The sequence below is a fragment of the Teleopsis dalmanni genome, chromosome X (assembly GCF_002237135.1).
Source record: "Teleopsis dalmanni isolate 2A chromosome X, ASM223713v2, whole genome shotgun sequence".
Lineage (NCBI taxonomy): Eukaryota > Metazoa > Arthropoda > Insecta > Diptera > Diopsidae > Teleopsis > Teleopsis dalmanni.
The window spans coordinates 80,344,908-80,367,109 of NC_051848.1; the positions used below are offsets into that span (position 1 = coordinate 80,344,908).

The window sequence follows — 22,202 nt, forward strand, 5'->3', positions numbered from 1 at the left end:
CTAATGAAATCATTTTAAACTAACCATAGACCATTTTCAAATGGTTGAAAGTTAAACACAGTTGTTTTTAATTTCACCGCTTCTATTTTAAATCCCGATAACTTATTTTTAAATTATCTAAAATATTTAGCAATTATACAATTATGTAATTTTAAGCTGCCTCTATTAAGCATTGGCCATCTATTGGGGTATTTCATTGTCGTTTTCTTATATAAAATGAAAATATCTTTAAGGACTTCTCTAAGTTGTCCATGTTCTTTCTAATATATAGCTTCTTCGGGCGGCTTGTTCATTCGTTGATGTGATTAGCACTTATAAGACTATTATATTTACGACAATTCTATGATTTCTATTTTTTGACCGACTTTCAAAATGTTTTTCTCTGAAAAAGTCGCACGGCACCAGATCTGGTGAATATGGTGCCTGAGCGATGACAGTGGTGTTGACCAACATAAAACAAAATTTTCGAAAAGGGTCTATTACTTAAGGAGTAGTTAACAAACAACAAAATCCGGATACTTTTTGAGCAGAAGGTACTTTACATCTTAACGGATTTTGTACAGCATACAATTGATTATTTAAAAACTTTCTATATTATTTTCTTATATTTATTTACTACTATGATTAATTGAAATCATTGTAATTTTTTTAGTGTAACTAAAAATAACTAATGTACATATTGTTTTCATAGTCCCATATATATGTATATATATATATATATGTACATGTATGCTGTCATATGATACTAATAAACGATAATATCTTTGAAAAACTTTGATTTTCTTTTTATTATCATAACATACTGTCATAAAAATTAATCCAAACAAAAATTATATTACGGATTAGGAATATTCTCAAAGTTGATTTGTTGACTGGAACTGTATTTTTCTATCTATATAGTTTTTAAGTATCTTTTTTATACAAAACTAATTATTACTATTTTTTGTAATGATTTTTTAATTTTACTTTATTTTTTTATATATTTTTTTATTTTTCTTATTTAATTTGATGTTTTTATTTTACTCATTGCTTTCATTTTTGCTTTCCGATTACATATTATTATTTTGTTATTTTTTATTTATTATTTTTTATGTGTTATTTTTTTTTTTTGTTTTAAAGGTGATTTTTTTTTTGTATTATTTATAGTTTTTTTAATACTGCATTCCTATATTATTTATTATTATGCTACTCTTATTATAATTTACACTCACTTAACTCTACTCTAACAAAGTCAATTAAATATGTTTTCGAAAACTATATAATATTATTTAGATATCATCCAACTTCTTTATAACAGTTTACTTATATATAAAAACTTAATCCTACCTACCTTACCTACCTCTTAAAAAATCTATACAACTGAAGCACTTGTTGAAAAGTGCATACAAAATGTGCAAAACTGCCGTTTTTTAACACATAAAAATATTTAAATATTTTGTTGAAAACTTTTTAACTTTGGTATCTTTTACAAAATTAGCAGTTTTTAAATATAATGTGGATTTTTTTATATGTAATGAAACAGAAAACGATTTTTATGTCTTCACAAAAGAAAAAAACAAAAATAATTTATATAATAAATAAACTAATAGGTTATGCATCAATACTATATGTAAGGAAAATAAAAAAAAAAAACAAATTGAAAAAAAAAATTCAGAATAGAAAAAAAAAATAACGAAAAATGAAATTATTTAAAATTACTTAAAATCATACTAAATATTTGAACAGGAACTAAACGTGTGACCATACTTTATTAAATACAACTATAAAAAAAGTAAAAAAATGGAGAAATTTTGAATATAAATAAAACAATATATAAAAAGTAAACTAATTGAAAAGTAACAAACTTCTATGCAGATTTCTATTTTACATTCGTAATTAAGAAGAAAAAACCAAACGAAACTATATTTACTGTAAAATAAGAAACTTTAATCAAGTCTAAGCAAAAGATATATAATAAATGCAAAATATGAATACCATAAACAGTTAATGACAAAAATAAATACTATTATATAAGAACCAAATAAAATTTATTATAAAAAAACAGCTGAAGTGTAAACATATATAAAAACATGATCATGAACATAAACATAAATACTTGCATACAAAACACCACATATTACAACAGCCAAACTTCTCCATATAAGAGATCGTGCTACTCCATAAACAAATTAAAAAAAATATAGAAAACTATCCTCTACCACCAAACATTGTCACCAAACACATCCTTAAACTCGAACAACTCAACTCAAAACTCCAACACTGAATATAAAATTGACGAACTAAACGGGAAATTATTAAAAACGTTGACAGAAATAAAAACCAATCACTAAAACAATAATTTAAAATTAATTATTAATAAATAGTTAGATAGCTAATATGTAGACGAAAAATCAACCTTATCTATGTTTTATTTTTCAAAAATTCAAATTCTACGTATATCTAACTCTCTATAAATCTACTAGTAACAGATTAAGTTTTATATTAGATTAAAATTTATATTAATAATTTGTTAATTAACATACATATATAAACCACACATACAACAGCATTGCAACTCATTCAGTTTTAAATTATTCACAATACGTTTACACTATCGCAATTAACCCGAAAAATGTGCAGCCATAATTGCCATTTAAGATACAATAAGTGTAAGTGTAAACATTAGACCTCCTTAATATATCGCATTTGTATGAGAAATAATATTCAACCCAACCAGCTGATAATTCAATTTATCCATAACTCAACAATGCATAATAGTTTGTATAGGTATAGCCACGGGAGGCTATACACCATGTGTATATGTCCGAAGTATATTTCATAGTGAAAACGGAATCCCCTATATATAATGGACCAATGTCGAAGGTGTGGAAATGTGCATATACAGACTGTTTTGTGCAGCAGTAAGAAATGAACAAATGAAAATAAAATATTCAATTCGTAAATTATAGAATGATAGATATTGAATAGTACTTTGTTGATATATGCAGTAAAATCACTTTAGAGTTTTTTTTTTTGGTCCTTTAAAAAAAGAAAATTTGGAAAAGATTTATTTGAAGAAATTATTTTTTTCATATTGCCTCTCCCCCTAGCTCTGCTCTTCATTAAGGCTATGTAGTCCAGTTTCTATTCGCAACTCTTACTATAATTCTACTATTTCCACTGTCAAATAGTCTATGTCAAACCGCCGTAAATCTACATGAAACTCTTTTTCTATTCAACTTTCCCGCTACATTCCTATAAATGAGTAACTAGATCTGTTAATGCTTTTCCTCTATTCATCATCTATTCGAATAATTCACTGTGGTTTGTGTGCTTGCCAAGTACTCTCTCTCTCTCTCTTTCTCTCTCTCTCTCTCTCTCTCTCTCTCTCTCTCTCTCTCTCTCTCTCTCTCTCTCTCTCTCTCTCTTGTTACACTAATTTCACATTTGAATATCATGTACAGCTTTTAGTCGATAGGTATTCTAGTGATGTGCACCAAACATTGTAGTCCTTCCAGTTTCGTAAAACGCACTTTTGGATCATCTTCCAATATGTAGCGTATTATTTAAATATTTTTATCTTGATCTGGTCTAAATATGCATTTCTCGACTACATATATTAGAAAGTGTTTTCCTGTCGAATACAGTTATTAAAACTTCATATGTAACATCTTTAAGTTGATTTGACTTTCTTTTAATTCTAGTCTTACGTTTTCTAGTTATCCATTTTCCATAGATCTAACCGCCAATCAAAGATTTTATTATAACTTAAAGTACAATTTAATCCAGTTCAGTTGACTTTCTATACTTATTAATTCAGTTCCCTTCTGTATATGCATTTACTTCGGATTTTTATTTTCTAGCCATCAAAAACTCAAGTTACAAATTCTTTAAGTTAATTTTTTAATCATGTATACTTTAATTGTACTTTATCTAGTTATTCATTCACTACAGAAATTTACCCTATGAAGAATGTTAACTGTACTATTTTTTTGTGGTATATTAGGTATAAATGACTTGAATTTTTTAACCTAATTTAACCTAATTTGCATGATGTATTAAAGCACTTTGCGCAGAAAGAATTATTCACCACACTAAATACACACTAATTATCATCAATCTTTTGAAAACAATTAAAAATAGAGTTTGCAAAACTGTTGTTTGTTATTGACTCTCTTAAATCCGAAATATTTTTAGTTAAATATCCACGCAGAAATCCTATTTTTAATTAACTAGATAAAAGACTTTCAATTGAGCTCTAAAAACAATATACATTTAAAATAATAAATATACAATCACATAAACTATATACACAAAAAAATTAAAAAAACCACAAATTTGTATACTTTTACCAAAGCAAATCCCTCCAAAATGTCCTTATTTATTTTTGGAACTAATGCAATTATTATGAGCATTGTTTTTTTACAAATGTTATTACATTTTTGATTTTTCCTTTAAGATTTTAGATAAACATATGATATATTTACTTATGAAACAGCCACAGAAAATTAGAAAAAGAAGATCTATATTACAAAAATTAAAATAATATTGTTAGCATATTGAAAAATTTTTTAATGGGAATTATTATTTTTAAAAACTCCTTCTTTCATTTCTTTGAATTTTTTCCTAGAAAAAGAAGAAGAAACCAGATATTCATGAGACAGTACAAGATTTTGTAAAAAATATCATCCATCAGATAATATTTTCAGAGAAGCTCTTAGCTACTCAAAAATTGTCTCAAAACTTGACCGATGAGATAGTGTATGTTAAGTTATATCTAATACACCTGGACATACTAGAGTAATTCTGCAGATTGAAATCGATTTTATTACACTTATAGCATGGTTTTCTCAATTTTCACAATTGCATGTTACAACCACTTTTGGGGAAGTTGAAAAGTTTATTGAATTGTATATTCGTAATTTTTGTGGTCTGTGGTTTTATACTACACAAGTCATATACAAGCATAAGTAATTCCTGAAACTCAATGTAGTCACGTACAAATTTTAAGTCTATTTATCCAGGGCTTTTTAAAGAGAATCAGGTCTTATTTTTATCATTTGGATTATCCAGTGCCAGCACATTTGCAATCAAATCTATAAAAGTATGATACCCAATTCACACTACAAACTTAAGGTTTCTCACAGAAGGAGGCTACAGTGTGCATTCCCTTTAGATATTTGTTATTAAAATATTTGAAAATTAAAATTTGAGAAACTTTCTCAAAAACTTTTACTAAATGTGAGAATTACTAAAATCTAAAGCATTTTAAGTGAAAATGTAAGACGTACCATATTTAAGTAACAACTTCAGATGGTGTGGCTGTTCATGAATATTAACCCATGAAGTATGAAGTGTTTTTAGTGCACAGCGAATTGACTCGCATGGATCCAAGCGATTTTTTATATTCATGTTTATTCTTAATCGCTTCCAAATATTGCGAATTTCCGCGATGCGCCCAAACCTCAAGGTGTATATCACAGGTCACTGTTTACGACTGTCCGATCCACAAAAGTATTGCATTGCTTGCTTTGGAGTTTATCATTTTTAACGTTGTGATGACTTCGTAATTTGAAAACTAAAAAACCAAACTCATTAGAAAATTTTTCAATCTTAGATTCGTCATTCAAACGAGTTCCTGAAGACTTTAAATAACATTTTTACTTTATTTTTTTTTTTTTTGAAAAGCGCCACAATGCACTCGATAGTAACAAGCTCTCAATATATAGACTTCGAAATTAGTAATTAATTTAATGAAAAAGTAATATTTACTTGAAAGAACAGACTGGGTTTCTTGAGTAGCGTATGTGTGTAGAGTACTATTGAAGGGCGTATTTATCGATACATACATGAGTCTTTCAAACTTCTGTATTTTCTAAAACTTTTATATGATTTTATAAGAACTTTTATAATAAACAATAAAAAGATTTTCTATTACAAACAAAAAAATTATTTAAGTCTACTTGTAAAAAAAACTCTTAGGATTTAAACTCAGTAAATTTAAAATAAAAAACAAATTATATTAAACTGATATATATAAATATCCTTGTATAAGGAAGTTAAATACGAATTTAAAACTTAACTTAATTAAAAAAATTAAAACTAATACTAATACACATACAAAAAAGATCACAATCACACCTACTCATTTCGCAACACATTCACATTCTACTTAGCTATAAAGCCAAATAAGGAATAAAGTGTATAAGTTATATATACGTATATATTTATACATATAAATATATATGAAAACAAATCTCAAAAAACAAAAAAAAAATAATAAAATGAAGAACAACATCGATTATTTTTTGTTAAGGTTCTAAATATTAAAAATTTTAATAAAGAAAAAAAAATTAAATAATTATGAAAGAAAAAACTAAAAAAATTTAATCAAGGTTTTAATAATTGTTGATGTTGTTGTAAATTAAGTAATATACATATATATATAAGTCAAAAAGAAAAAAAAAACAATATGAAAAGAAAATTAATAATAAATAATACAAATTACACTGGTTTTTTATTATTCACGCGAAAAATACTGAAACTATTATACAGGGTGTTAATAAGTTTTATATATATATATATACATATATATATGTATATATATATATGCATTCTATATAAAAAGAAACAATAAAATGTTACTTAAATATGGTACTCGGCACTGACGGGTTATATATTATTAAATTACATAATTGTTAGATTATTAAAAACAAAAACAAAAACAAAAAAACAAAATTTTTTACTCAATATTCCTGTTAAGATATTAAATGATACCCGGCAGATGACGGGTTTACGTGTTAAAAAAAAGAAAATAATATTATTATCAACTAAAGCTTCTGTTTTTATTTATGTTATATATAAATTATTATTTTAATTGCAACTTTAGCATAAAGTAATGTATTTTAGATCTTAGCAATATGTTAAATAAATTATATGGGACTAATACCTATACCGTACTACATAAATAATTCTTGTTGAATTTTGCCTGCAAAGGAAGGAATTGATAAAAAAAAGTAAAAGTAATTTTGCTTCACATTTCCCAAAGGTATATTCTTGACGCTATAATATTCTCTTAACACCTCAGCACTTTCGCAGACATTGCAACCGTTGACATCGAAACGTATTTTCAATTAATAATATTAAATGTATTTTTATGGTGGCTATATGGGCCGGTTATATAAAATAATGTAACCTTCCTCTAAAATTTTAATAGAAAAAAAATTATAACAACCGTATATGAAAATATTTTTACCAATTCGATTTAGAGTGGGTTGATATTTACTATAATATTATCTATTTGCTAGCAATGACTGCTCTAGTCTTCAAGACGCACTAAATTTTAAGCATCAAACAAATTAAAGATAGATAATGTTGGAACACTTTGATAACAACCCGATGTGTCTTTGTTCCCTCTTTAGTCCATTCCTTCTATCCTACATGTTACTACGACTCTACCACTGATTGGTGGTACAGTGTTAGAAGAATAAAATAGAATATATTGGGGCTACTAGCTCGCAGTAGAGGGAAGCACTACGACCATAGCTCATCTTTTGTGCTGCTATACGACACCTACTGAACGAATGAAACCTCGCTCTTCTTATAAAGACCAGAGAGTATGGTGTTGCTTTGATATTAAATGTATTTTTACCTCAAATTCTATATTCCATATATAAAATACTATTCATCAAATTCTTTGCTATTCATAATTTTTAATAAACGATCAATTAATCGTTTAAGTCTTTCGATAACTATAAATAGGTATACTTCTACATACTTTTTTTAGTTTTATAGATATTGTGGACATTTTTAAATTGATATGTCTAATTTTATATTCTATACATAGTTTTTTTTAAACATAAATGTATATTCGTTGCTTAATTTATCTTTTGTGATGAATGTTCTTGTTTTATATAGAAGTAAATATCTTAACTATCCTTCTTCTCTGCCCTTCTTCTTCGCCCTTCTTCTCTACTCTTCTTCTCTATTCACATCTATTCAAATATATCCGCTTTGACATAACAACAACTTTGAAAATAAAAAATTTGAGTCAGCAACTCCTCTTCCTCCCACGAAATTTTGGGAGGAAGTCCGTTGTTTATTACACAAATTAATATTTATAATTATTTCTAATATATAATTAGTAAGTTGTTTGTATTAAAAAATTTTTATGTTATTACTACCTTAATGCGACTAAGCAATTACTCAGCTTTATTTATCTTATATTCTTCTAGATTATTTAGCTTAAATAATATTTAACATTTACTGTTAAGAGATTGTAAAATAAAACAGACTTCCAGAAAGCTCTACCCGTCAATAAGTTAGAATATTTTTTTTCTCCCATAAATTTGTAAAATCCTTTCAGAACTACAATATAAGTCAATAAGTTTAAAAAATCTTTATTTCGATAACTCACTTAAAGTCGATAAACAGTATAATTTCGTATAAAGAATAAATACAATAGTTTTTTATTAAAATAATAACATATCATCACCAGAACAAATTATTTTTTATCTAATAAATTAAAATTACTTATAAATACACTATCAGGTATTGATATTTAAAGCATATAATGTATTTTATTTATTTCTATTTCTTAATTTTTTTTAATCAATTCGTCTTTTTCTTTCTCTTAATTTTTTTCTTTCCTTTCTTTTTAGTTGTGCCTATTCTTCTAAATTATCTTTAATAGTTAATGTTAATGTCTTTTTCTTTCTCTCCTATTTCTTATCACTTACTTCAATCTAGTAGTTTTGTTTTTAATTTTTTTTTATATCAATTGCTCTTTTTCCTCTTTTTCATTTTTCTCTTTCCTTTCTTTTTAGTTGTGCCCATTCTTCTAAATCTTATCTTTAGTAGTTAATGTTGATGTCTTTTTCTTTCTCTCCTCTTTCTTATCACTTATTTTGATCTCTTTGAATTTATTGTTTCACTTTTTATTATATTTTTGCATTTGTTCATCCTCTAAACGGTGTCACTTTTAAATATTAATTATTTACTCTTTTAAATCTTTGTTGTTTTTTTCTTACTATTTATTTTTTATTTTTATTAAAATATTCCTTTTTTGCATAGTTTTTCCTTTTGTAGGTTTAAATATTACCAGTAATAAATTTCAAGATCTCATTTTATATCTCTTACTCTTTATTCCTTTTTGTTCTCCTTTTAAATTTTCTTTCGTGCTCTAAGTACAACTATATTCAAGTAATAGTAATATTTAAATTCCAGATTTTTTAAATTTCTTTACATCTTCTTTTTTCCTCTTATTCATTATTTATTTCTTGTTTTATTTTTCTGTCGGTATTTATTTTCTGCTCGTGTTTGTTTTTCACACTATCTATTGTATATATCAATTGCTTTTTCTTTCTTCCCTTTTTTCATCTTTTTCATTTTAATTTTTTATACTTGTTATTCTTCATTTTGTTTTTATTCTACTTGTCTTTTACGTTACTAATTACTTTTTTTCTTTCCATTTTCGCTGTTAAAATTTAATATAAAATATCAATATCTATCAATATCTTATTGGGGTTCGCAATCTACAGTTTGTTAGAGTGTAAGATTATTTAGAACGATTTGAATATATTTTTTGTCCGTCTGCCTAAATTTATAAAAATATTAATAAAAAAATCTTTAAATCACATATCAAATATATCTTCTATTTTAATAAAAAGTTAAAGCTAATTTAACTAATTATTAAATGCTAAAACTTGGTATCAAAAAGTGAACTTCCTATATTATTATTGTTTTTCAAATATTCAAATTGATCAAAATTGAATTGAAAAGTAATATATTAGCTTATCGTTTAATATATCTCATTGGCACTAGCACTCAAACATACATTATATATTCATAATGATACAAATAATTGGTACTCAAAAATAATTATATGTTATATTTTCTATATATTATATGCACATATATGCATATTATAATTATTGAGAAAAGGGATAGTGCACTGCGACCTAAGAGATCTATTTTGTAAAAATATATATATATCTATATCTACATCTATTATAAAAAATCTATATGCAATATCAGTAAAAAAAAAACGCCCTTAATGTATTTGAAGAGCAATATCTTCATTTATGTATATCAGAGTACCACACTTTTTTTGCTTCTTTTTTCGCTTTTGTCCCCCTTTTTTCGCTTGACAACTTCCTTGATGTTGAATATATTTTGGATTGAGTCATAATCCTTAAAGAATTTAGACTTAAACTTAAATTTCAAATTAGAATTCAAAACATCTTTTATTGACTTTGTCTGGAGCTTTCATAACTTGGAGGTAAGTCGTTATAGGATGTGCACAATATTGAATTTCTGAAATTATTTTTTTAAAGTGTCATTTAAAACATTTTAAATCTAATTATCTAAATTATTTATATTTTTGTTGTCCTTTTTCGGGACCTTTAGTACTTGATTCTTCATATTCGAAAAAAATCTGTTTTAATTCAAGGTTGGCCTATAAGTTTTAATAAACTCATTAAATTCACTGCTCTAATACACCACTACCTCTTCCATGTATTTAACTCTTCCATATATTGCAGGAAAAATAGACCTGCAAATATATATAAAAAAAGGTATATGAAAAATATTTTTTGGAATTCTAAGAAATATCATCATTTTTATAAATTATCTACAGCTTCATTGATATATGTCTATTACCATCTTAGGTGCATTGTACAGTCTTGAAACTATTGTCATATAAATTTTACTTAACAATATAGAATATATTCTTTAAAAACTGAGAGTTCTATATATTAAAACAGAATATGTTATTATTATATGTTTACATTCGGATGTAAGGTGTTGAGAATTTATTATTCGTTCTTTAAAGTGTCTGTAAATTTAAATTTTTTTGTTCCCTAAAAATAAAAAAAAAATATTAATTAATATTTAGAAAAATAAAAGTGAACTTTAAGATAAGAAATTAATTATTAGCAAAATCATTTCAATTAATAATAAGGTTTTACAATACACCCTGTATACTCTAAAATATTTAATTTTATAAATAATAGAATATAAAGAAAAAAATAAAAATAATAGTTAGTTAAAAAAAATAAATTAAATGTAATATGTAAACTTTAAAAATTTATGTACAATAAGGTTAGTAAATTAATTAATTAATAAATAAAAATAATTTTAAGAAATTATACATTTTTGAAATTTATTAAAAAATAAAATTAATAAAATAAAAATTCAATATATAAAAAGTAACTGTTTTGTTTTGCATGATTATAAAATTATTAAACTAGTTAAAAGTACATTTTAAATAAAAGTGAGGTAACTATGCAATTCAATTATTTGTTAAATATTTCAATGGATATATATATATATATATATATATATAATAGTATTAAAACTTCATTCAAAAAAGAAAGAAATCAATGTTTAATAAATTAATTATTAAACCAACGAGACAGAGAAACATATGTAGAAAAAACACACATATAAAATAATTATAACAAAAAAATATTTAATTAAAAAAAATTAAATTAATTTTAATTATTTACATTTATAAAGAAAACCCAAAATAATTAAATTTTAATTTAAAAAATAGCAAACAGTTAAGCATTTACTCGCTTAAAAGTTATAAAATATCAAAGGCAACAACACAACTTTATCAATACAACAATAACACTTCAATAAAATAAATGAAATAATAATTAATAAAATTAATATTAAAATAAATTCAAAAGTCTGTTGTCGATATGCGAATCTTATTGACAGACAAAAAAGTTCGTCATATTGACGATTATAAATTATAAAATTAAAAAATTATAATAATAAATAAAATAGTAAAGGAACACTTTGAAAAAAAACATATATATTTAATTAAATTGTTTAATTAAAAAAAAAACCTTAAATATTATTAAAATAAAAATGAAATTATGTGTGTTAAGATGAAATGTGGTGTAAAATGAATAAAATTTATTTTGAAAACAGAAAAATAGAATATATTCTTGGAATAACCGACGACTATAAAACAAAACCTCCATAGATTAGGGCTTTTAAAAATATAGTGTCTTTAAGCAAAAAGACATTATAAAACATACATTCTGTGTTAAGAGTATATCCGGATCTATTAAATAAATCACACCCTAAAATATTAGTCCCTTCCAGTGTAGTAAGCTGAAGCACAACCTTTTTTCGAAAACAAAAGAAAGTTAGATGGGGCCACATTTGTTAAGTTTTTTATTAAAGATTATTGCTTATTTATCATTAACATTGATAAACATACGCCGTCACTAAACACCCACAAGTGTAATTCCGAAAAGAGTTTATGGATATTTTTTTTATTTTATTTAAATAATAGGCTATTAAAGCACCCCAACCTAAATGATCTATTGTGCGCCTAAAGGCCCAACTAGGATAATTTTAGACTATTCATAAATCTTGTAATTACTGTGGGCTTAATTTTACCTATTTGACTTGGGACTAATATCCCACTTCTAAGGTAATCGATTCTACGTCTTGCCACCGCTGAGCAGTGACATAGAACATGTTCTGATGTTTCCTTCTCCTCATGACAGAGTCGACAGGAGTCATTTTCTACCACACCTATAATCTTCATGTGGTAATTAAGTCTACAGTGTCCTGTAAGAAGTTCAGTGTAGATTTTAATATCGTTTCTGCTAAGGCCAGGGATAGCATCAACTTTGATGTGGTCAGGATCAATGAATCTTTTTGACTGTCGCGTGCCTGTTTGGGCTCTCCAATGTTCAAGTAGATGTTGTTTCTCCCGTTCACATAATAAGCTATTTGTGAAGCTATTTGTTACTCCGCAGAAGGGCTCTGGACCAATGAAAGGAGTACATGCACCCTTCTTTGCTAGAGAGTTTGCTATTTCATTGCCCTCATGCCCTTCGTGTCCCAGTCCCCACATAAGAGTAACATAGTTCCTCGATGCTAGGGTGTTGAGAAGTTGATGACATTCCCAGACCAACTTTGGAATAAGGATTTTGCTAAAGATTTTAGAGCTGCTTGGCTGTCTGACAGAATGCATACGTTGGTACCTCGGGTGCCCCTACGTATGCATTCTCTTGCACACAGCTCTAAGGCATGGACCTCTGCCTGAAAAATGGAAGCAGTTTTTCCCATTGTGATTGCTGTTTATGGATATACTCTAAAAAATAATTCACTCTTACATCGGTCATGATAACTCAGTGTAATAGTATAGATTTCAACATACCTATATTTGATTGCAGTATCTTTCGCGTGCATTTTTTATACTATCTTTTCGAACATTATTTTACGCAGAATGTATGCGAATAGATATCACTTACTGGAACAATAAAATATATAAATATATGAACATATAGTCAACTTTAAAGCCATTTTTCTAAGCCAAAGTCAGATGAGCAGCAAACAAATATTAATTTACCTTCTGCTCAAAAAGTAAAGTTGTAAATAAAACACACAAATTTAAATTTTATTTAAAATTTATTTTATCTCCTTCAAAATATGCTCCTTCTGAACCGATACACTTATGCCAACGCTTAACCCAATCTTCCATACACTTTTCTCAAGTCCGTGCAGGTATGGTTTTTAGTTCCTTCGGCGAATTCTCTTTTACCGATTCAATCGACTCAAAACGCTTACCACGAAGGGGCAATTTGAGTTTCGGGAACAGGAAAAAATCGCACGGCGCCAGATCTAGCGAATATGGTGCCTGAGCGATGACAGTGGTCCCGTGTTTGGTTATTATTTTGCATAATAAAAATCGCTAAATGCACTTGTAGTAGTCTCACATTAACAGCTGCTGTAAACAAACTAATTGACAGATGACGCTCAAATTTGCACCATATGTCAAGAAAGGGTGTACCAATATAACAGAAAAATTTTTGAAAAAAGTCTATTACTTAAAAAGTAGTAAACAAACAACAAAATCCGGATACTTTTTGAGCAGAAGGTAGGTCCCTGTGGCATTCTCAAGAAATTTAAAAGCCTGATATTTTTAAAAGGTGCCCAAAGCCATTCTTAACCTGATTAGCAGAATTCACTTATACATTGTGACCGAAAAGCTTTCGGAAATTCTCATTTAAAATTCGCGCGCTGTATATTTTTCGATATTTTAAGTTTATGTAGTTTGGCAGCACTGTCCTTAATTACTATGCCAAAAATGAGCGCGATCTGTCAGACAGTTCGTTTACGGCAGCTGTTGAAACCAGTTCACCTCAGTAGTGCGTTGCGAAAAAAACAATGGAAAAAAATATTGAACAAAGAGTTTGCATCAAATTTTGTGTTTCGAACGAAATTTCGTGTGCAGAATCGTTGCGAATGCTACAAAAGGCTTATGGGGAATCAGTTTTATCGAAAACTCAAGTTTATGAGTGGTACAAAGCCTTTCAGGACGGTCGTACGACCGTCGAAGACATGCCGCGTTCTGGACGACCTTCGGCCTCTACCACCGACGAAAACATTGAAAAGGCAAAGGAAATCGTGTTCCAAAATCCTCATGTGAGTGTTAGAGAGATAGCACGAGAGCTAGGCATCGGTCGTGAGAGCTATCCGCCGTAAACGGCCTCAATTGTGGAAGGATAATTCATGGATTTTTCATGACGATAATGCTCCCTCGCACCGAGCCAACATTATCAACGATTTTAAGGCCAAACATTCAATAAATACCATCAAACAGCCACCGTATTCACCTGATCTTGCACCGTGTGACTTTTTCCTGTTTCCCAAACTCAAATTACCACTCAGAGGAACGCGTTTTGAATCCATAGAAGACGAAAAACAGAATTCGCAGAGGGAACTCAAAGCCATACCGTAAAGCGCCTATAAAAAATGTTTTGATGATTGGAAGAAACGTTGGCATTTGTGTATCGCTTCTAATGGAGCATATTTTGAAGGAGATAAAATAAATATTGATGAAGATTAAGAATTTTGCGTTTTATTTATTTATTTCCGGAAACTTTTCGGTCACAATGTAATTCACCGTGTTTCAGTCACGGTATAAACCATAATTTGTCAGCTTTGGTGAGAATGCTTTGCCCACTAATTCTGCTTAGTTATCAAACTATTATCAACTTTATTCCTTGTTTAAGTATATTATTATTATTAAGTATATTATTATTGTAAGATTTTTTTTAATAAAAATATAGTTAGTTTTGAAGACAAATTTAAAACGTTCGGTCTCATTTATCTATATAAATGCAAGATCTCTACGGACTACAAAAAATTTAATCATTATCACCAAATATTAATTTATTGAGGACATGGATCCTCTGGTTGGGGCAAAGTACGAAGTAGCTGAACAAGTGACAGTGACAACCATTCGAAAATATTTGCAACATATAGTTAGTGCGTCTTTCGAAAAAATTAAGATTAAGCTAAAATTTTTATTCTTTATTAAATTCTTTTATATTAAATTCTATATTAAATATATATATACCTAAGCTTCAAAATGCTATAAAAAGTTATCGCTGCAATGAGTTTTACAACGAAACAAAATTTCATGTAGCGTAAGCGTTGAACTCGCTGGAACAACCGTTGCGCTGGAACCACCGTTGCGAGTAGAGTGTTTTGAAGATGTGTGGGCGTTGGACTGCTGGAATCTACCATGGCGAATAGTTTCGTTTGAAGATGTGCGGGTATTGGACCTTCAACAGTGCAGAATTTCAAATAGCATAAGTATCAAATTCAATAGCATTGAAAGTTATGTATACCTTTGCCAGCTATAGCCAGGCAAAGATCTCTTCCCTGATGCTATGTCTGGTCACGCTCGTCAGCAATTGGCAAATGCTCGTATAACCCACACATCTTCCAACAGTGATGGTAACTCGTTATCCATTCCTCCATCAGCTTTAGCCAAATAGCAGTCCGAAAGTTACCCTATGCCAGCATAAGCCCATTGTCACTTTACCCAACGTCATTCACCCATCCACATGGTAATCGTCAGCAAAGGCCATACGAATGGTCATATGTCCAGACCAACTAGTCCGAGCTTCCACTGTTGTCCCTAGGAAACTCCTAACATAGTGCTAGTGATTCGCCATTCAGTTTTCGATCAGCAATGGCCAGATGGAAATCCGATTAACTGATTAAGTTACTCTTCAGACAAAAATAAAAGCTTTTAAAGCAATCCAACTTCTAGAACAAATAAATGGAGCCACTCGGTACTTAGACGAACAGTCTTGTTTTAAAAAATAATTTAAAAAAAATGATTGTTTTTAAATTAAAACAAATATGAATATGACTATCAGAGGCGAGGCATCGAATGGTTCAGAGTGTTCACTGAACACCTTAACAAAGCTTCCTTTTTAGATCTTTTTTTTTATTAGGTGAATAATCTCGCTATTTTGCTACTTAACATTTTTTATAATAGCTTTTCCAAACAGATTAACATAAACACAAAACGTACAATACGAACAAAATCACACATACATATGTTAGTTACACCCAACATTACTTATAATTAATAAAAGAGAAAACACATTCCTCTTAAAATATACTAAGGTTCAGAATAAAAACTGCACCGCGCTGCTTACAAAGCATGCAAATTAAATAATATTCACATTGGGACTATGTTCAATATTGAATAAACACAAAACATACAAACAAATACAAAAATAAAAGAGAAAACAAGCCCCGCAAAATATATACGTAAAATAATCATAACTCTTAAATTAATGCGTGCAAGCGGTTCAATAAAAAAAGTGAACCTCCAATGTTATGCAAAGTAAATACAAAAGCGAAAAGAAATGACTGAGCGAAAATCGCTTTACATTTGACTAGAGGTTCATTCGACTAAACTGAACCATAAGTTTATACAAACCGTGCAGTTTTATATGAGCAAATGGTTCAGTTAAAAAACTGAACCGCGTATAGTAAATACAAAGTAAAAGAGTAAATGAATGCATGAGAGTTTCTTACTGTTATGTAAAGGTTGGAAATAAATCAAAAACAAAGTCATTATTGCAATTTTATACTAGCAAATGGTAAAAGTAAAGAAAAAAATTAAAGAAATTTGAAGTGAAAAATAATATTTAGAAATGGATAAATGTGTGATTAAAGATTTGATTCAAATATCTTTTTTTAAACGATCTTCTGAAAAAAAGGTTTTAATTCATAAAATAAATAGACTAACTCCAGATATGAAAAATTTCGTACCTGATGTAAAAATGTCGAAATCTGTGGTAACATAAGTCGCCGTTTTCCTATAGCTATTTACCATAAAAACCAGTGGATCACAGGCTGCGAACATTAAAATAAATTGTTTTGTTGGTCTTGTACGCTATTTGCTTGTGGAAAGACAAAACTCAGGAGTAGGGGGAATACGTTATAGTCGGAATTCTGTTTTGATCAAATTGTGAACACCTTACCAAAAAGCTGACGCCTCGCTACTGATGACTATATTTATATTGCTTTTGGTTTTGTTTGTAATTGCTATAATTTCAGAAAAGTTTCTCATTATTATAATTTCAAATAATAAATATAATAAAATTTCAGATATCTTTGAAGATGTTGGCAAATTCCATCGAAACGTCGGGTAAATGATAAAATAAAAAGTATAATTTTTCTTTTTATTTGTACCCAAAGACCAGAGTATGCTAAAAAATAAATATTACTCGAAATGCATACATATATTCTATCTTTGTAGATACTTGAATCTGAATGATAATTAATAGACAGAATTTAAACAAACTGCATACTTGGTTGAGAGTTTCACCTTGAAGGGCTTGTTCTTTGCCAATTGATAGTCAAAATTGACTCTGATACTCTGATATTCCTCAATACTTTACCATACAAATACAAATAATCACATTTACACATAAATTATTTTGTACAAATATGTATGTTTAAATAACATCTGTGAAGTAATCTAAACTATCTGCAACCCTTTCTATAGAAAAATTACCGAGTTCTCTCCCAAGATTACTCTCTTGAAGCGGCTGCACAGTAATGATAAGTGTACCCGCGGAAGACTGTGTCAATCTCTAAACTACAAGCTCAGAAAAATGTCTAAAAAGAAATGATAGTTGAGAAAACTGTAACATTCAAACAAACATTTGAGAATATCACACCGTTCAGTCCTCTTCGTAATAACACTATAGAATCATATTCAATGTCACGTTAACAAAATTTTTTCTACGAACCAGAATGACGTGGTGATAGCGTTTACCCATAGAGGTAATGCAATTATCGCATTCGCACAGAGTGGAGATGCGTCTATCAATTGAGCTACAACTAAATCACCAAGCAGCTTGTGAATGTCATCATACCAATTGCTTTGGTGAGTTAAAATAAAAAAGGTGTTATCCTTTTATAGTATTATTTCAGTAATATCTTCACAATTACTTGCAGGTTGTTTTCTTTATGCCTAAAGCATACAAAAAATGTCTTACGATATGATTTTACATATTTTAGATATATATTTATATGTATTCCTGTAATTCAAAACTATTTTATTAAACATTAAAAATATTGATAAAATTAATAATTCATTAGATGCTCAGTCAACTACGCTAAGTATAACGCGAAAAACCGAGTACAATTTAAATAGACGGTGGCAAAACTCTTTCGTCTAAGTTCAGTTTAGGTCTTTTTCCTCACGTCTATTTTTAGAGAAGTGACAATAGGTAACTTCCTATAAATAAAGTTTGTGTGAACGGTTTGAGTCCAAACATGCGACTAACGCGGCACGACGGAAATGTATTTTTTTTTTTTGAGATATAATTGATGCTTTACAAAGCAGTCTTGAGAGATACATGAATTTTTCAACCAGATATATTCTTAATATTGAATATTATTTTTCATATGCTGACTTCAACGTTTGTGAAGATGGAGAGAACATAAGTATCGCACTGATTAAAGTTTTATATTTAAAAGACAATACGTCGCTGAAAACAGATTCCAATATGGACAAGGTTACTGAACTACGATGTCATATGTAGCATTAAAAAGGTTGCTGACTGACTGAGTGAAAGTTAGATGTACGAATTAAGTTAGTGAAGTACATTTGACACGACCAAAATAGCTATTGTAGATAGAATGTGCTCATCTATTCTTAATATTTACCATATCTAACTTTACCGCAGTATGAACGTTTCACTAAACTTACACAGACTAACTGTTCGATCTATTCTTTGATACTCTAATTATGTACATAACTAAGTTAATAATTTTGTGTAGAATTAATATTTTATTAAAATGTATTAAAAACTAAATAATTAAAGTGAGTGAAACTATATCAGTAAGTACGATTCATTGGCTATATCAATGAACTTAAACTAAAAACTGAGCACTTAAAGATAAACCACCTCCTCATGCACAAAATTTTAGTTCCAACCAAACTCTTTGTCATATACAAAAAATAAGACATCATTCATCTTAGGAGAAGCTGACCGTCTACTCGTCAAATAAGATGAAATAAGATATACTTGACCAAATATATATTAATTGAAGGACTAATGGAATGCTATGCTTTGCTGAATTGGATGGACTGGCGTAAACTCTTATTTTACTTAAAGGAGAACCTGTAGTATAAGGATAAAATTTTCTTGGGTTGTGCACACTGCCGGCATATTTCTAAGTACGGAAACTAACATTTCAATAAGTTAATGAAATGCATCCTTTACTTTTTCTTCCACTAATCCCCAATATGCATTTGGGTTAAAAATGGAAGTAACTAAAATATGTATACTGTTTATAACTTAAAACTCAAGAAAGACAACTCAAAGGTAAAATTTTATATCAACTTAAGTTCTAATATAACATTTCTTATTATGTAGAGTTTTCAATTATATTGATATGATATGAAAATATAAATGTTTTTGTTTAAAACTTCACGAATATTTTAATATTATTTAAGCATTTCTTCTGTATTAATTGTTCACACTAACTCTGTAACTATATAACTATTAATTTATTTAATTTATTTATATTTCATAAGGAATTGTATAGATCATAAATAAACTAATAAACTAAATAATATACAAATTATATTCACTTCATTTTAAATATATTTAATTAAATTAAATATAATCACAATACAAAGAAACACAGAACTTCATTAGGGTTCGTGATAACATATTTTTAAATACATTATTGTACTATAACAAAAATATTTTGTCTGAACTCCATTTTATGAAGTTCTAATTCAATTCTAATAGTTATACTCGAATGCAAGAAAAATTAAAACGTGAAATACTGTACTTCAAACTCTTTCAATTTCAACAAAACGTTCTTGTTTGTATTGGTCTTTGTAGCCGGCTATATACTTCAAACGCCCAGAATACTGACGATTCATAATTCTTTTCACAAGCTGTGGGTGATCTGTTCCCAGCTCCAACCAAAGTTTGCCACCAAAACGCAAATACAAAGAAGCCAAATTAAACACTAATCGTGCTACTTTTAAACCATCTGGTCCACCATCTAAAGCGTTCAGATTTTCATATCTGTAAAATTCCAAATTTTTTATTAAGATTTCAAATAAAACCCACATCAAATATAAGTCCAAAAATATTTAAATAAATTAATATTATTTAAAATGTACATACGCAGTAACTTCTGGTTGCAGATATTGAAATTCTTCAGTTTTTACATAAGGAGGATTTGATATAATTACATCAAAGGTTTTTTCACATAGTTCGGGTGGCAAGTAATTATCTGCTTCCATTATGTGATTGAATACTTCAAACCGATCCTCTAAATCCAATAGTTTTGCATTTTCTTTAGCTAAATGTGTAGCTGTAAGGCTGCGTTCAATGGCAAAGCTACGTACCTGTGGCAATTCATGCAGTATGGCCAATGACATTGCTCCCGACCCACAACCGACTTCAAGTAGATTAAGTTCACTAACATCGCGGTACTCATTTATAACTTTTTGTACAAACTCTTCAGTTTCCGGGCGTGGAATAAACACAGTCGGTGCAGTTCTCAGTGTTATGTTCATGAAATCCCATTCACCGATTATGTACTGCAATGGCATACGTCCGCAACGTGCTTCGCATAAGCGATTTAATTCCTGCACTTGCTTATCATTCAAAGATGTTGACAGGTAATCCGAAATGGTATTCTAAACAACCATTTGTTTATAAAGAACTGAATGTTATTATTAACCGCCAACAGAATAAGCAAGACAATTGTTTACTTACAAATTTACGTTTCAATACATGTGCTACAATGCATTTTAAATTGAAATCGATATCTCCAACACCGGCTTTCCTAAGCCTGCCACGCCAATCCTTGATTGCATCCTCAACTCCAATCGGTGCGGCTTCTTCTGATTTAAGGGAGAAATTTTTGGTTGTGACTGAAAACGTACGCGGAATGTTACGCATTGGTATTTGTATTTGTTTAATTAAATTTTGCAACATAGTTATCAAAGTGCTGTAAATATTTTTATTCAAAATTTTGGTTTTTAATAGAAGTCTCTTTGCTGCGTTACTTAATGGCAAGAAATGTATAGCACAACATAAAATGTCAAATAATCATCAGCTGATGAAATTAATGTCATTTCTACAGTTTGAATAGCGCTGTAAGCATTTAAATTTAAAAATGTCAAGTTATTTGTTTAGAAATTTGTTTGACATTTTATGAAACTTTTCTGAATATTGGTGATAATTATTTTTATTTTGATGTGTTTCACTTTGAATGATAAAATTCAATATAACTAACGCTTGTAGCCTGTGCAATTCCTCTAAATACTTTTAATTACTTTTGAAAATAAACCTAAATCAATTGAAATTTTGAGAAACCAGTAATCTTGCAGATTTAAACGTACCCATTCTATGCACCCTACCAACAAGAATAATTATTATTGTTTATATTTGAATTTATATTTTTTTATAAATTCTATATTGTTATTTTATATGAATTTTGTTATTTAATTACAAAAGTTAGGAAATTGTTATGTTTATTTCACTAAGAGTCATGTCATGATTGCAGTCACGTCACAGCAATTGCTATTGTTTTCAATACAAAATAAGTATGACACTGGCAGCTGATTTCATTTTAAATTGTAAACAACAACAATTGCTGCGATGTGACTGCGATAATGACTTGCCCCTAACTCCGCTAAAATATGGCTTATCTTAGGAGCATATTATGATTTCTGCCATAGTCACCAATTATTGTTGCTTTCTATGAAAACTATGAAAACAAATTCTATGAAAACAAATTCTTCAAATTTGTCATGGGCAGCTACAGAGTAAAATCAAAAGAGAAGCCAGGCAAGGTGACTACCAGAGAATCTTCTTTGGTTATTAGGCTCTGCAGGCCAA

General features: G+C 28.4%; 1 protein-coding gene across 1 annotated transcript; it reads right to left on the minus strand.

Moving 5' to 3' along the window:
• Window positions 1-19,989: 19,989 nt before the first annotated feature.
• LOC119662199 (MTRF1L release factor glutamine methyltransferase-like) lies at window positions 19,990-21,509 on the minus strand. The gene is made up of 3 exons (XM_038071775.1): window positions 21,075-21,509; window positions 20,478-20,995; window positions 19,990-20,375 (listed from the first exon to the last, which is right to left on the minus strand). Exons 1-3 carry the CDS (start codon window positions 21,294-21,296, stop codon window positions 20,135-20,137), a joined length of 981 nt encoding a protein of 326 aa, XP_037927703.1. The 5' UTR covers window positions 21,297-21,509; the 3' UTR covers window positions 19,990-20,134.
• Between the last annotated feature and the right edge of the window lie 693 nt (window positions 21,510-22,202).

Excerpts from the sequence above, each read along its gene's own strand:
- LOC119662199 (XM_038071775.1), bottom strand. The coding sequence starts at position 21,296 with ATGTTGCAAAATTTAATTAAACAAATACAAATACCAATGCGTAACATT. Across the intron at positions 20,996-21,074 it reads ATGTATTGAAACGTAAATTT|AATACCATTTCGGATTACCT; the intron begins GTAAGTAAACAA and ends ATGGTTGTTTAG. Across the intron at positions 20,376-20,477 it reads CTGCAACCAGAAGTTACTGC|ATATGAAAATCTGAACGCTT; the intron begins GTATGTACATTT and ends GGAATTTTACAG.